The 16,145-nt window shown below is 45.2% G+C and overlaps 4 protein-coding genes across 4 annotated transcripts; 1 reads left to right on the forward strand and 3 right to left on the reverse strand.

Moving 5' to 3' along the window:
• Nucleotides 1-132: 132 nt before the first annotated feature.
• On the reverse strand, nt 133-1,122 carry Z519_07009 (uncharacterized protein; the record flags this gene model as incomplete). The annotated part of the gene is made up of 2 exons (XM_016764746.1): nt 133-772; nt 824-1,122. The coding sequence occupies 2 exons, from the start codon at nt 1,120-1,122 to the stop codon at nt 133-135; spliced, it is 939 nt and encodes a 312-aa protein (XP_016618696.1).
• A 2,160-nt stretch (nt 1,123-3,282) lies between these two features.
• Z519_07010 (uncharacterized protein) lies at nt 3,283-4,758 on the forward strand (the record flags this gene model as incomplete). Its single annotated transcript, XM_016764747.1, has 1 exon — nt 3,283-4,758. One exon carries the CDS (start codon nt 3,283-3,285, stop codon nt 4,756-4,758), a length of 1,476 nt encoding a protein of 491 aa, XP_016618697.1.
• A 1,191-nt stretch (nt 4,759-5,949) lies between these two features.
• Z519_07011 (uncharacterized protein) lies at nt 5,950-6,339 on the reverse strand (the record flags this gene model as incomplete). Its single annotated transcript, XM_016764748.1, has 1 exon — nt 5,950-6,339. The coding sequence occupies one exon, from the start codon at nt 6,337-6,339 to the stop codon at nt 5,950-5,952; it is 390 nt and encodes a 129-aa protein (XP_016618698.1).
• A 9,259-nt stretch (nt 6,340-15,598) lies between these two features.
• Nucleotides 15,599-15,890, reverse strand: Z519_07012 (uncharacterized protein; the record flags this gene model as incomplete). The annotated part of the gene is made up of 2 exons (XM_016764749.1): nt 15,599-15,789; nt 15,869-15,890. 2 exons carry the CDS (start codon nt 15,888-15,890, stop codon nt 15,599-15,601), a joined length of 213 nt encoding a protein of 70 aa, XP_016618699.1.
• Between the last annotated feature and the right edge of the window lie 255 nt (nt 15,891-16,145).

Below are 16,145 nucleotides of genomic sequence, written 5' to 3' on the forward strand. Positions count from 1 at the left end.
AGTAAGATAGTTACCATTGCGAAGGAACATATGTAGTAGGAATAAGAAAAGAAGAATTAAAGGTATCAAAGGTCATACTATATAAATGGATATTTGCTTCTATTTCGAGCTAAGTGTGAATGTTTAACAATGTTATTCCAGCTCATTGACCCTATCAGAGCGCTCCTGGGCGCTGAGCTCAACGGGCGACTGGTGGTATGGGAACTGCAGCGGTTTAGTTTTTGGTTGGCGGCTGTGGTCGAGTAAGTCGTCGCCCTCGAGTTCTTGGCGCGCCCACTTAGGCATCGAGTTAGGGGACTCGTGGTCTTGGTTGGTCAGCCTTCTTTTCCGTCTGTCCCTTCTCTTCCTAACCAGGAAGACTCCAATGGCGACAGCTATCAGGACAGCGAGGATGCCCGCGATGGCGATGCCGGCTTTATCGCCTGTTGACAGGTCGGAGCTGTCTTTGTTGAGCAGGGAGGTTGAGTTGCCAGAGGAAACAGAGAAGGTGGCGGTAGCGGTCGAGGAAGTGGTGGTTGAGGTCGGGATGGATAATGAGGAGCTTGTGCTAGTGGTTCCAAAAAGAGACAGATCTTTCTGTTGATATTCCACGGTGACCGGTTGACCCCACATGGTCAGAGGGCCGGAGACAACCGTGCTAGATAGATCAGTGTCGTTGGCGCGGGCTATAACGCTAGTAGTGCCTTCGAAGGTGCTGAGGCAACCCACAAAGAGCACTGAGCTGGAGGTGAAGAAGTTGATGGTGCTGAAGGAGGTGGCATAGCTGTAGCCTCTTGGGGCAGGAGTCAGCGAGACGTAGGTTCTGCGAATGTGAAAGACCTACGATTCACAACATATGGCCGTGGTGGTTCCATCGTTGTTGAAGACGCCTGGGGTTTGGTATCCACTGGGACAGGCGCCGGGGCTATAGACTTGGATGCTCGAGGGTGCGCGGCCGTACATGGCAAACTCTGTGGGGAAGCATGCAGTGTTGAATTCGCCTAGATAGAGATTCTGGATTAAGAGACCACTGGAAATGCTGTTGTAGTAAGAGCCTTCAAAGGTCCAAGAATTGCTGCAACCGGCCGCTGGCGTGAAGACTGAGCTCATGGCCGTGATCGTCTCGGTGGGGATAGACGTCATGGCTGCGACGTGTGTGGCCAGGCACAACAACAGCGCAGTCCATATGGGAAAAATGCAACTGCGGAGATCGAAGCGCAAAGGATTGAAGAACTCGACAGGAAATAAGCGAGTTAAAGTGCTGAGGTCTCAGGCTGGAGACGTGAGCAGACCCGTGGAACAAAGCCCAGTGCCAGCAGCTGGACGTCGCGTGGCTCTGCTTCGGGGTGAGGTCCCTCCTTGCTCCCTCGTACCCTTGCAATCGCGTACTGAAAGGACTTAGGGGAAACCATCCGAGGAACTGAAAACGGGAAGGGAACCTGCAGCCAGCCGACATGGAGATGACGGTGAGGCTCAGCTCCCCCGGCTCGCGGAAGTGGAACCGCAGAGGTCGCCGAACCAAGGGGCGACCAGGTGCCCCTAAGAAGGAGGGAGGGACGAGACCCCGGACGAACATACTCACGATGATGCCCTGGGAAGCCACAGAAGGCTAACTAGGGAAATGGCGGGGGTAAAGCACAGCACTCTACCAGGCCTGTCCTGCAGGAAAAGGTCGACGAAGAACAGACCGCAACACAGGCATGCTAACCAACCCCTCCATGGACCAAGGTAGGGCCCGAAGGAATAACGACTGCTATGTATCGCATATCAGAATTGTTCTCTTTCCTATATACTGTTAAGGATCCCTACTGATCCTAACTGGGTTAGGGTTCTCAGCAACAATCCTGGTATAGCATGAGCTGGTTGTGGATCACACGCGATATGAGCAAGGTTTCTCTGTTACTAAGAACTGTATAGTCCAGTAGATAACATGAGTTGGCTACGGAGAGAGTGTAACTATGTAGGGGTAACGAGGGTGTATATATAATGCCTGTGCTCTGTGCGCTCTGTGCGCTCTGTGCGCTCTGTCAACAGGGCCAACAGGGCCAACAGAGCCAACAGGGCATATCACGTGACTCAGCCTTGTTCTCCTGTGGATCCTTCCATCTGTCCAATGAGTGTGGTGAGTCGCGCCAATGCAACTCGTAACCGGGTTTCCTCAAGGCTGTGTCTAACATATACGTGGGTCCTTTTTTCGCCCAGGGGGCCAACCCCTACAAAAAGTTAGTGGTGCGTACCCTTGGGCGATTTGTCGAACCTCGTCACGCCCTTTTTTGCCTTCTTTTTTTTAATTTTAGATAGTGCATGGTGTTGTAAACTTTTCACAGTTCAGAATTACGTTGCTCTTACCACTGCTATAAATTTCTTCGCCTTGCAGTTCGCCGCAAGCGTTGCTAATCGCCTTATAGTCCCCAATATGGGCCGGGCCGCTACTACCGTAAACCGGTCTAAGTGTGGGGGATATTGTCTTGGATGCTGTTCTGTGGGGAATCAAACAGCTTCATTTCAATATTTAATACTTTAAATCTCTGCCCATTCGGTTAGTCCTCCAACCTTCCTTCGTTGGTAACAAATGTAATTCTTCTCCCAGATCCACGTATTTTATCTCCGTCTTGTTAGTTTGCTGGCACGGAGCAAGATAGGAGCCAAAATGGCAAGCAGCGGTAAAAGATATGGGGGAGAAAAGAAGTTAGCAAGGAATTTCTTCCTTACCCGCTGGCGCTTTTCGGGTCCACAGGGCACAGTTGTTTCGGCTGAGCAGGAGGTGAGGCGCTTACTTAGCCACTCGCAGAACTGAAACACAAGGGGCCAGACGGGCCGGTTACACCATACGGGGTACGAAGTACATGAGCAGCCCGGGCCTGCAATTCCAGACCGCCGCCCCCCTATATTGGCAGCCCGAGCGAATCATGCGATGATCGTCTTGCCGAATACACCTCTGGAACCCTAGGACGCGTACCTTGTATAGTAACAGGCAAGACGTAGGTAGCGTAGGGTGAGGGCCTGTGAATGAGTTGATTGCTGTGCAAGCGCGGTAAATCAGGCTCTTGGCATCAGGATTGACTTGTGAGTGCTGTCGCCAGCTACCGCTCCAAACGGCTGTCGTCTCAGTCTTTCAGAGCCGTCGTCAACTCGGCATTTAGTTCGATCCGTACGGGAAGATGATGCAGCTTTGTCAGACGCCAGGCCTCAATTCAGAGTAAAGCGCCCATGCCTCAACCTAGTGATGTTTTGCGATCTCACCCCGGGCCTCCCCAACAAGACCAGCGCTGACAACAAAGCTGCCCTTTTGTCCACACGAAAATGTTGGTCAATGTACGGCTCCAGCCTTACCGGCTTGTTGTGTTCCTGGGCGTCTTCATCTTAGTTACAATTGCTCTCTACGGTCTCTCAGGTCGCTCGTGGTTGATCTCACCCGCCGGTGCTGAATATGACAGGACGGCTGGATTATCTGGAGCTGTGAGCCACGATGGCTCGAACACAGAACTGCTCGAAGCTGACCAATTTGCCTGGCCGTTCGAGTATAGCACGGTATCGAATCAGTCATTGTTCTGCGAGGAACGCTTTGGACTCGGCTATCTCGACAACTTCAGCCAACGGTCTGCTGAATACTGTACCGCTGAATCGGCCTCGCGCATGACTTGTTTCAGTAGCATCACCGAGACCAAGACCCGACGCAAAGATGCCTTCTGCATCGCCGGTCCCGCCACCTTCGACCTCGACCAACACAAGTTCGTGCTGGACTGCAGCCTCCGTGACCTGTTACCCGACGAACTGAACAGCGGCTTGCCGCGGTTCATCAACCTCCCAGGTTACTGGTACTCCACGGGTCCAAAGTACATTTTCAGCACCGCCGTGAGCTTTGCCACTATGCAGGGCGCGACCCCTTCGAGTACCATCCAGGCTTCTCCAGTGACCATCGTCCTCAAGCGGGAAGACGAGTACAAAAACATCTGGCACGCCCTGCTGGAGATCTTCGCTACCTTCATGACCTTGGACATCCTCCGCATGGCACACAATCCAGCCACGAAGGCTCCCTTTATTCAACCTTCCGACTTCTCTAACACCCAGGTGCTCCTTCTAGATCATCTCCCCGACGGCCCATACTCTGAGCTATGGCATCTCTTTGCCCAGAAGCCGATCCTCAGGCTGAGCGACATCACAAGCTCTTTCCCACTTGAGCCAGGAAACATTATAGTGCCTTTGGCGGGTGGAGGAAACCCCTTTTGGCAGGGGGACTGGAACCTGCTCGACTGTACCGACTCCCCTCTGCTGCGCGCATTCTCGCGGCGGGTGTTGAGTTATTACCAAATCCATGACCCCCCCAAACAGCCTGACGACCCGCTTGTCATCACCTACATCGATCGCACGACTAAACGGCGGCTGGTCGACCAAGCCCGCCTGCTCGATGCCTTGCGTCTCCGCCACCCCACCATTCAGCTCAACGTGGTGGACTTCGCGCAACTGCCCTTCGCCCAGCAGCTCGCCGTCGACCGGTCGACTGATATCCTTGTCGGCGTGCACGGCGCGGGGTTGACACATGGCATGTTCCTCCCGCGGGGCTCGGCCCTCGTCGAGATCCTGCCCTTCGGGCTCAAGCATAAAGGCTTCCTCAACATGGCGGCCATGCTGGGCCACGCACATTTCAGCGCCGAATCAGTCGATGACCGTACCCAAACCAGCGCCCGCGGTGACTGGCAAGCTGACGACGTATATATCCCACAGGGGGCATTTCTGGAGCTGGTTGAGCAAGCCATAAGGAAGAAGATGGAGTCGTGAAGAAATAGAGAGGAAGAAATATCGCTGACTGGAGAAACGATCCCGTTGGTTTGCGATACGGCGCGAGGCTGTCTGGCGCAAGCCAATAGGATGATCAATGTCCTTAATTTGGACTTCAATCTCGGACAGACCAAAGAGACATACTTGCCAGTCTCTAAAAAGGATCAGTCAATGATGTGCAGTCACATGAGGACTAGAACATAATTAACGCGGGTCAGAAAAGGAAGAGTTAATCTATGTCCTGTTGTTATTGCACCATGTGCTTTATTCAGAGGATTGAATCATGATAAATCAGCTTCAATCGGGTATCTTGACACAAATGATGAAAATGGGGCGACTCGTCCTGACTATTACGACATCCGACTCGCTGACTTTGATGAGAAAGCAGTGAATAGAGTATGCGAAAAGAATGAGTAAGCCGTGCCACTGAAATGGAGCGTGGAAATATGAATCTTCCGTTCAAACTTCGGTTCTTTTCACAATTCTGGCGTTGCCCCAAGCCCACGCGTGACAATCTTCGCCCTCCTCGTACCTGCGGGGCTCTCCAGCTTTTGCTCTGGGGACATCGGTGAGCATAAACACAGTCTGGATCACAAACAATCCGTATTAGCAACGCGTCACCTCGTATAGCCTCTCGCAGAACGTTCTTCTCGGCCCTCGATCATATCGGCCCCAAGGGCCGACAGGTGGCTGGGGGGAGAGGGACAATTAAGCAAGAACCAAACCACTCACCACGGCCTTGATAGGCTTCGCTATAGCTCTGGAATTAAGCCGGAGGCCTTCGATTCCGTCTCTATCTCAGCGTGAGCGTCCAGAGCACTCCCTGACCCGAGCGTGGGGTGCCTGATCTGGCTCTTTCGCATACCTAGGTATATACAAAGTGGGGACTGGCGGTGACGAATAGACCGACGACAGCTGTGATAAGTGAACATATTAAATCACCATTCAGGATCTTCCTTACAGGAAACTATAAAAGTGTGTTCCTTGTTTCATCAAGTCACTTGGACGGTAAACATCCTGTTTATCTATATACTGAGTTACCGGCATTACACCATTGTCTACCAAGACACAGCCTTGCCATCGAGACTGACCTCCGCCCACCTCCTTTCCTCCAAGGTTGCTTGTAACACCCTTCAACGCTCTCCATAGCTTGGCGCAGTCGCGAGATCTATTCCAGCCACACAGAACATCTCAAATCTGCCGAACCTTCCAAAGTCTTGCTAACCTTTCGATGTCCAATGTGCTTGCGGTCTTAACATCCCAGCCGGTTCCAGTTGTTTTCGCTTCTAGGTAGATGACCTTGTTAAAGACGGAATTCGGGTCTCTTCGGGCTACCAGTGTTTGGGCTTCAACCGTCTCGCTACTCCTCACCCCTACACTTCCGAGCATTGCGCTTCCAATGTAGACGGATATTTTCTTCGAGGTGAACATATCCTGCTGTATCAGGTAGGCCAGGTATCCATTTGGGTTGAGAACAGTGATCCTATTGTCGCTCTTGTTGTATGAAACCCTCTCCGGCTCGTATGCTGCTGCGTTGCCACTCAATTTCTTCGGCAGCGTTGGGCCATTTGGCTTGCGCATGTAAAAGTATATAGAAGAATCTCTTCTTGGTCCGTCTTTCGCTAGATTCGGGGACCACGAGATCGGGACGAGAAATCAGATCCCACACGACCACTGACAGAATGGGATTGCACGCCGCTTGTTTATTCAGCTACAGCATCGGGTTGATATTGGTCGTCTAATAGGCATCTGGTCCAAGGCTGGGAACGGTAAGCGGACTTTTCTCGAATGCATCATATGCGTCCTTGAACTTCGTAACATATCTTGATTCGTGTCAATGGTAGTTGGCTCCGACCACTCGTTTTGTTTTGCATCACCCCTTTCCTGGGAGGGATCTGAATAATGAGAGTAGTTCTTAAATTTGACCATGAAACAATCGTACTTGTAGAGGTCGTTGAACCCAGCTTCTCCACATGTTCGCGTACAGGTCGCGGTGTGTTGAACATCACGGACAAATGTGCTTGAGCTCGCATCCAGCGGTCTGGCGTGTGAGGATAGCGAGGAAAGTGGCCTCTTTCGATGACTCGAAGGCATAGTTGGAGTGTTGCAACAATATCAACTCGAGTCATTTGGAGGACCAGCAGCTGCGACGACAGTAGCAAAATGGTCTGATAACTCGTTGAAAATTGGATGCGTGTCACGAACCCACCGTTGTCCCCAAGTACTCTACGCCCTCCACCCGAATCGGGTGGACGGTATAGAAAGAAAAGGAAAGGATAAGGCAAAGGACGGTTGAGGCACAAGGCTATCGGTTAACGCTGCCTTACCCTTTTCACGTGACAGAAAGAGGGGAAGCTATAAGAGTCTCCTCTCACCTGAATCGGCTGAGAGAGAACTCTTTCTTTTTCTTAAGCGTTGAGTCGTTGTCAATAGGGCTACGTAAATAGAATAAGGCATTTAGCTACTCTAATTCCTTTATATCTACTACGTTGCGTAGGTCCCTAATAATTCTCAACGCTTACCTATTACGTAGTGACACTGTCGAGCTAGTAGTAGCTGTATACGATTCTAGAGAGACCCTTAAAAACTATCCTTACTAGGGTAAGTTCCCACCTAAATTAGATAAGAATGAACCCCCCATCGCCCCGAGATAATGGGGCGCTCGAGGTCTCGTCGGGGACTGTCGATGAAGACCCTACGATTACTGCGGGCTCTGTAAACCCGCGACACTCTATTTTCACGCCTACGGACGTAAGTGACCTCGAAGAAATGAATAATGAATAATTATAGACCGAACTATCTAGGCTTAAAAGAGAAAGGATACGGCGAGAATAAATAGACCGAATTCATTATCTACGGAGAGAAGATACTCTTAGTGTAGAATAGAGATTAATGTAAGAGACTACAGTATATTCTCGAAGTCTCTCACCTAAATCGGGTGGGAATAATAAGCGACTAATCATAAATAATTTAGTTAGCTACGCGAAAATCTTTAAGGCGGACCCCCCGAAGTATTTTAATAGGGGCAGTTACTAGGCCTTAACCGAGTTTATTATAGGCATCGAGATGTATTTTAAGTTCTATCACTAGGACCTAATAGATTCTAAGGTGGCTAAGCGGGCCATTTAAACGGCGATAACCTAGCTAGATAAAGAGTCTCGTTAGATATATTATAGACAACGCAACGTGCCCGCCAGTTAGAAGAAATTCCTTACGTTCCTTCGAGGTACTATTAAAGACTCTTAAACTCGCACTTTTAAGGTCACTTATACTGCTTAGTTTAGAAAGTAATGAAAAGAATAGAGTATTCATTAGTACTTACATAAACTAAAGTAGATAGAGACCGAGGTAAAGACATTAAGGCTCACGGAAGTCGAGTAAAAGATATAGCGTTTCCTTTACGGTCTATAGCTTAATATTCGTAACGTAGTTATAGTAGAGCTATAGAAGGTACGTCTTAATAGGGATACTGTTCTTACGGCCGCCTATCGCCATAAGATACGTTTCGCGAATGAGTAAAAGAGTAAGACTAAGGAGAAGAATACTTTAGGGAAAAGAAATGAGCTTCTAAAGTAAAAGACATCGATGACTATAATAGGAAGTGAGAATAGAACTTCCTACCCGAATCGGGAGGGAAAAAATACATCTAGTTCGCTAAATATATTAGCTGAGCCTAAAGCTAAGTAGGGAGAAAAATTAACGTCCTCGTTTATTCCTAAGTGCTATAATTATTACAAGGAAGGGCATCTAGTACGGAATTACCCTAAAAAGAGTATAAAAAAATAGATACTAATGTAGTAAACGTAGCTACCGCATTAGGGCACATTTAGTCTACGAGATACGGCGCATTAGAGCAACGCTGTGTGAGCATTTAAGTAATAGTTCGAGTAAAGGGCGAGAAGCATCGATTACGGGCCCTTATGGACTGTAGAGCATAGGACGACTTCATCTTATAGATAACTATTGTTAGGCTTAGTTTGAAAGGCGTTTCACCAGATGTATTTAGGAAGGCTGTGGATGGTCGGTAGATCACTATTTACGGCCGTCACAGCCTCGAGGTTTAGGCCATTGATGACCGGGGAAGAACTACTAAGGCTAGACTCAATTTATTATCTACGAATATCGAGGGATTCGACATAATACTCGGTATGCGCTGGCTCGAAGTAATTAATCCCGACATTAATTTTAGAGATGGTACCTAGATAGTGAGAGATCTAGATCGCTAAACCCGAATTAGTATAATTATAGCGTAAGAGCTTATTTAAGAGAAGGATGAAATCTATATTATATGGTATTAACCTTTAGAGAAATCTTAAAGGGTTTCTTACCCGAATCGAATGGGGCAGTGTTTCACTCGCCTCCGAACTCTCGCATTAAGTAAGGACGGAGATATATCTTCTCTTTATACTAGCTATAGCGACGTAGTATTAGATTCGGGCGAGACTTAAATTTCACTAGTGTCGAAGATAGAGTATATAATTAATCTTACGCTAGATATAATAGTACTCTATGGGCCTATCTACCCTTTAAGTAATAGAGAACTCGAGGCTCTAAGGGAATACCTCGATAATATATTAATGAAAGAGTGGATTCGGCGAAGTATCTTATCTACTAAGGCTCTCATTCTATTTATTCTAAAGAAAGACGGAGAACTTCGCCTCTATGTGGACTATAGAGGGCTAAATAAGGTCACAATTAAGAACCGTTATTCATTACCCTTAATATCTAAGATCCTTAATCGCCTAGTAGAAGTAAAACTCTTTATAAAGCTAGATCTACGAGATGCTTACTATAGGATCCTCATTAAGATAGAGGATCAGTGGAAAATAGCATTCCGCACTAGATATGGGTAGTTCGAGTACTTAGTGATGTCTTTTAGACTAACGAATATTCTAGCTACCTTCTAGACATACGTAGACGAGTCCCTAAAGGGCTTACTAGACGTTTTCTACATTACATATATAGACAATATCCTAATCTTTAGTAGAATAGAGAAGGAATACGAGGATTATATTAAATAAGTGCTCGAAAGACTTCGAAAATCACGGCTTTTCATTAAACTTAGTAAATGCGAGTTCTATATAAGAGAAGTGGCATTTCTAGACTTTATCGTTAATAAGGAAGGAGTTTTAATGAATTCTTAGAGAGTAGTAGCCATCCGAGAATGACCTACCCCCTAAACATTTAAAGATATCTAGATATTTCTAGAGTTTACTAATTTCTATAGGGGCTTCATCCGTAATTTCTTAAGAGTAGTAGCGCTAATTATAGATCTACTAAAGAGAATAAAGTATAGCGTAAAGAAGGGCCCTCTAGAATGAACTCTAAAAGTAGATAAGACTTTTTAAGAGCTTAAGAAGCGCTTTAAAAGAGCCCCTCTACTTCATTATTACGATCTAGATCTAGAGATAAGAGTAAAGATCGATGCCTCTAGTAGTAAACTAGAAGATATATTATTCTAGAAGATCACTATTCTCTTATCTAAAACGGATAAGGAATCTTTATTCGTTTAGAAATCTATAGTCTTCTACTTCCGTAAATATAAATCTAAGGAAATTCGGTACTCTACGAATAACTAGGAAATACTAGCGATTATATACGCATTTAAGGAATGAAGACATTACCTAGAAGCCTCCTCTAAGATAGTGACTATGGTCACTAATTATAAAGCGCTAATCTACTTTATAAATATAAAGGTATTAGCTTAAAAGAGATAAATACGCTAGATAGAAGATCTAGTAGTATTTAATTTTCGTATTAAATAAAGGGTAGATAAGAAAAACCTCGCTAATAGCTTATTTAGAAGGCCTAATTATAAGCGAGTAATTTTAAGTGCTAATAAATAGAGTAATATGCTGTATGAACTTATAGCCCTACGCTTAGAGCCTTTACCCGAATCGGGTGAAGACGGTGAAGTACCGATATCGATTAGCGCTATTCGAATTACGGTATTAACGAGAGCGTAGTCGTTACGAAAACCGCATCTAAGGAATAGTGAATGGAACACTATTTTTAGCTTAATATCTTCTACTGGCGAAGTAGAGCTAGAGTAGAAGAGCGATGAGTTAAATAAACTCATCGAGGACGGTCGCCTAGTAAATGTAAGCTAGGCGACCCCTAAAAGAGAAAGAGCGCCGACTTTCTCACCCGAATTAGATGGGAGAGTAAATCTGGAAGCTTAGATTCGGGAGGCGCAGAGTCTTGATCGGTTCGTGAACGCACGAATATGGATAATCTCCGTAGATGGAGGGCATTGAACACTAGATTAAGCGGGAATAGTTCGACGAAATGAACTTATTTATATTCCTAATAATTCAACGATTAAGGCTGAGATCCTAAGGGTTAATCATAATAATTCTTAGGACGAGGATTACTTTAGGCGAGCTAGAACGCTCGAAGTTATTCAGCGTTGTTACTAGTGGCCTAGAGTAAAGAGGGACGTTTATAAGTATATAGATACTTATAATGTATACTAAAGGATGAAGATTCTAAGATATAAGCCTTATAGAGAGCTAATCCCTCTAGCTCCGCCGATGAAGCTCTAGTAAGGTATTACTATAAACTTCATCGTAGGGCTACCACCGTCTAAGCATCGGAATAGCGTCTACGACGCGGTGCTAGTAGTAGTAGATAGGCACTTAAAAATAGTGCGTCTCATTTTATATAAGTAAGACATAACGACTTAGAAATTAGGAACGATCTTAATTAATGAAGTCTTCTCGAGATATAGAATATCTAAAATAATTATAAGTAATAGAGACTCCCTATTTACGTCGAAGTATTAGAAGACGATGTACTATTATCTTACGATTAAGAGAAAGCTATTAACCGCTTTTCATCTATAGATAGACGGATAAATAGAGCGGCTAAATTAAGTGCTTAAATACTACTTAAGATACTATCTAAATAATGAATAAAGTAACTAGGCTAAACTGCTTAGTAGTGTAGAATGGGCTATTAATAATAGCCGGAATAGTACGATTAATGCTATACCGTTCTAAATAGTGTATAACTATAAACTCAGTATAAAAAGAAATCTTAAAGATTCTTATCCACCCGAATTAGGTGGAAAGGAACCGCTCTCAATTCATAAGAGAGTAAGATAAAATGCTGAGGAGGTTTTAGCTATACGAGCTTACTTACGAGAATTCTAGTAAAGAACGTAAGAAAAGATTAAGAGCTACTATAATTAGTATCGTAAGAATATAGAATTTATAGCGGGCGATCTAGTTATACTCTTAACGAAAAATATTAAGTTACGTAAAGCTAGTAAGAAACTCTCTAATAAGTATATAGAGCCTTTCTACGTTAAATAATAAATAGATAAAAATATCTATTAACTTACTCTATCTAAGCGTTATGAACGAATTCATTTAATATTTTACGTTTCACTTCTTTAGGCTTATCATTAACGCTAAGAAACTCTTCTTTCTTTATCTATTAATGTAGATAAAGAGGAAGAGTTCGATGTAGAATAGATTCTAGACGTCTAAGGAAAGAGAGTAAGACGACGTTAATTAGTTAAATAGCTAGGGTAGGGCTATGAACATAATATATAGGAATCTAGGAAATACTTCACCGGTGCCCTTATACGAAAAATAATTAGAGAGTTCGACGAAAAGTACGGCGTACGTACTTAATAAGAAATATCTCTTATCTAAATTAAGTAGGGGTATACTTAGTTTTATTATAAAGGGCTACTTATAATCTACGTTACGTGAAGGCGATACCCTTATAGATCGTTTTAGAGGTTCCGACCTATCTCTAAGAATAAGTATTGCTCTACTATTTATATATATTCTATATTTTAGGGAGGTCCCGACCTATCTCCTAAGGATAATGTTACCCTACTATTTACTTATATTCTATATAGCCCTAATATTAGTACTATAAACGAGAAGAACGACGTCGTCTAAAGACATCGTTATCTTAGCGGCTATAGGCCTAGAGACGTTCTTAATTTATATATTCGATCTATATTTTAGGGCCGCGAAGAGTAGCTAACTATACGTTCGGCACTCTCTAGCGAGCGCGGACGACGGTAGCGAAAGAGGAGAAAGAGATAATAACCTTCTTTAAGACCGGCGAAGCCGGAGGAGAGGAGAGAGAAGAGGAGAAGTCACTAAAATAATTAGTACTTTAGTCTATTTCACTATTAGTGATTTCTTACTTGAATCGGGTGGGAAGAATAAGTATATCGAAATCTAAGCTGAAATTCTCCTTATCGTCATTAACGAAGATAGAAGGGGCCGGGAGAGAGGGAGCCACTATTCTAATTAGTATTATTTCTTCATCTCTTAATATTACTAATAAAAGGTGAAAACGTTTATTAGGACGTCTAGTAAATGCTAAACCTCTCTAAGATCGAAGAGGTCGGCATCGCCGCTAACCTTATAAATACGGTTAGCTTTTCGAAACATAGGCTTAAGTCCCTGTGCTTAGGACTTAAGTTATTCTCTAAAATAGATATTAGTAATTCATCACCCGAATCGGGTGAGAAATATCTATATCTAATCGGCTAAAATAGCCGAATTACTGCTAGCAACGGAAATTACTCTCTCGATGAGAGCTTAGAGGGCACGATAATCTATCTATAGATTAACGGGGATCTAATCCATTCAGCATATCATTAACTTTGGCTAAATTCTTACTTACGGCAACGTAGCCAGCGTTAGGCCAGGAACGAGAGTAAAATCTACACGACTTAGACTAAGTCTAGTCGTAGAGTAAGGTAGAAAAAACTGGCTCCGAGCTAGGAGTAGACGGAGAATTCGTAAAACCGCGGAAAGCGCTTCTTTCGTTAGTACGCTATCATTATTCTAATATTATAGAACTCATAATTCTTATTAATAAGGCTAGCACCATAGTCTAACTAGGACTAAGTATCTAGCCGGACTTCCTCGTACGTAAGAGGCTATATATATATCAGTAGCGTCTCTCACCCGAGTAAGGTAGGTAATACTTATACATCTTATGGTTGATCTAAACGAGGAAGAAAGAGACGAAGAAGACCATAGTAAAGGGCTTAAGAACCAAAGCAAAGGCTGAAGTGAATTAAATCTCACCCGCATTACTATAACAATATAAAACGGCTGTCTCATCTAAATCGAGTGAGAATTTAATCACTTACTATTGTTAGTAAATGGCTATTTAACTACCATATCATTATCTTCGTCATTAATAATTAAGACGGCCTATTCATACGATGAATCAAGGCTATCTTCATACTCGCAGCGACTCGAGGGCGAGCCGCTTTTTGGAGGGAGGGCAACTATCACGAACCCACCGTTGTCCCTAAGTACTCTACGCCCTCCACCCGAATCGGGTGGACGGTATAGAAAGAAAAGGAAAGGATAAGGTAAAGGACGGTTGAGGCACAAGGCTATCGGTTAACGCTGCCTTACCCTTTTCACGTGATAGAAAGAGAGGAAGCTATAAGAGTCTCCTCTCACCTGAATCGGCTGAGAGAGAACTCTTCCTTTTTCTTAAGCGTTGAGTCGTTGTTAATAGGGCTACGTGAATAGAACAAGGCATTCAGCTACTCCAATTTCTTTGTACCTACTGCGTTGCGTAGGTCCCTGATAATGCGCCACCCCTGCTGGATGAAAAGCCTAGGAGCTATACTTGGTTTGAATTGAGAAAGTTTAGAGCTTTGCCAACTTGCTCTTGACACTGGCAGAGCTCGGGGGGTGCTTGTCAATTTCTTGAGGCGTAGGTGATAGCAAGTTCATGATCATTTGCTCCAACAGGACATATGACTTGAGTACTTCGAGGGGGGTACGGGTGCCATGATGATGAAGCTGAGGAAAGCCATTTCGTGTCGATTGCTATTGAGCTTTGCGTGATTCCACTGCACAAAAGCATATTTCCAATCCGGGAGAAGGAAATCCTCTTATGCTTTAACGACATGTCCCAAAGCCTAAAGTACAAAGGCCTGCCAGCGCTAATACGGTGGTGGACTGTCCAGCTGAATGTATATGATTGGAGTTAGCAGATGCGGCAAGTCACAATAAGCCTTTTCAAACCTTGTGAGCGGAACTGTTGACAGGTTCGCGAGAGCACCACTTGGGCAAACCACCTGAGACGCTAGGCGCTTCACCAACTGCGCAAACTGCCTCAACCTCGTTGTTCCTGCAGACCTATAATAGGAGGGCGACGGAATAGGAGGTTTCAGGAATGCTCTTATGGTTACAGGCCAATGTATACTTAAACAGGCAGAGTCTCTCTGAATAGCCAGGGGGACAGAACACAATCAACCAGACAGTTCCACAACTCAACCTTCGTTGAACAGGTACGGAGTGTTCAGGCTGTTTTGGAAGTGGTGATGTGCAGGCAGGCAGTCAGTGGTGATCGGAGTCGACTCCGTTTCACAGCCTGAGATTGGAACTGTCTTGCATGGGTAGTATTTGCAGCCTTGTTGCATGCGCAAATTGAATGTATTGAAGGTTCTGGCTCTGTTCAAGAAGGGAAGGGTAAGAGCATAGCCATAGATACGAAGTACAGCGGTGCACACCGAATATCTTTAGCGCCCCATTAAAAATGTCCTGCGACCCTAACGTCCACCTAGATTTGCTCAAAATAGCCTAGAGGCTCTACTAGTCGGCTACTAACCAATACTAAGCTCAGGGGCCAGACAAACAATCGATAGACATATTCACCGCTGTTCTAACTCCATTCGAACACTTCAAAAAATACTGACTCTCTACGAGGTATTGGCTCCTGGGTTACCAATTTAAAATCACCAGGGACCTTCCCTACGCAAAAGCATTCCGCCTGGTCCGAGATCCTCTCCACGACAGAGTCGAGGCCCTTTTTGGAAAGGCAGGATAAGCCCCTTCCGCTAAGGTCCAAACCGTATACGTTGGAGATAAGGTCTGAAGATAGACACTGGAGGTACCCGTCTAGATTCGTCAGGCGTTAAGGTATGGTCGTCGTAGCGATAGGCGCCGTCGTTGTGGTCGTTGTAGATGGTGTGGTTGTCGGGATTGTCGACGTTGTGGTTGCTGTCGTAGTGGTGGTTGTCGGAACGACCTTTGAGAATATCAGCCAGATGTGGACGGAGCTAGAAAGGAGGAGGAATCAGTGCAGCTTAAGAGAGAAAGCTGCTTACCGTAGGATGACTCTCGATACATTGACAGAAGGTGTAGACGATGCTTTGAGCCGTTTTTAGGAAGCAAAAATTGGACCGGAGAGGAACTTGTGCTAGCCGAAGCAGACTAACTGGGGTAGAGTGAGCCCCGCGGCCATCGACGTGGGTTCTGGACCTTCAACATCCTCGTTTCGCTCTACCCAGAACTCATGTTCAAGAATGCCGTCTCGCTGTCTGCAGCATTCACCTCCGCTTTCTTTCCAAGATTGGCAGGAGGATAATGCGATCGGAGCGTGAT

This window comes from Cladophialophora bantiana (assembly GCF_000835475.1).
Source record: "Cladophialophora bantiana CBS 173.52 unplaced genomic scaffold supercont1.10, whole genome shotgun sequence".
NCBI lineage: Eukaryota > Fungi > Ascomycota > Eurotiomycetes > Chaetothyriales > Herpotrichiellaceae > Cladophialophora > Cladophialophora bantiana.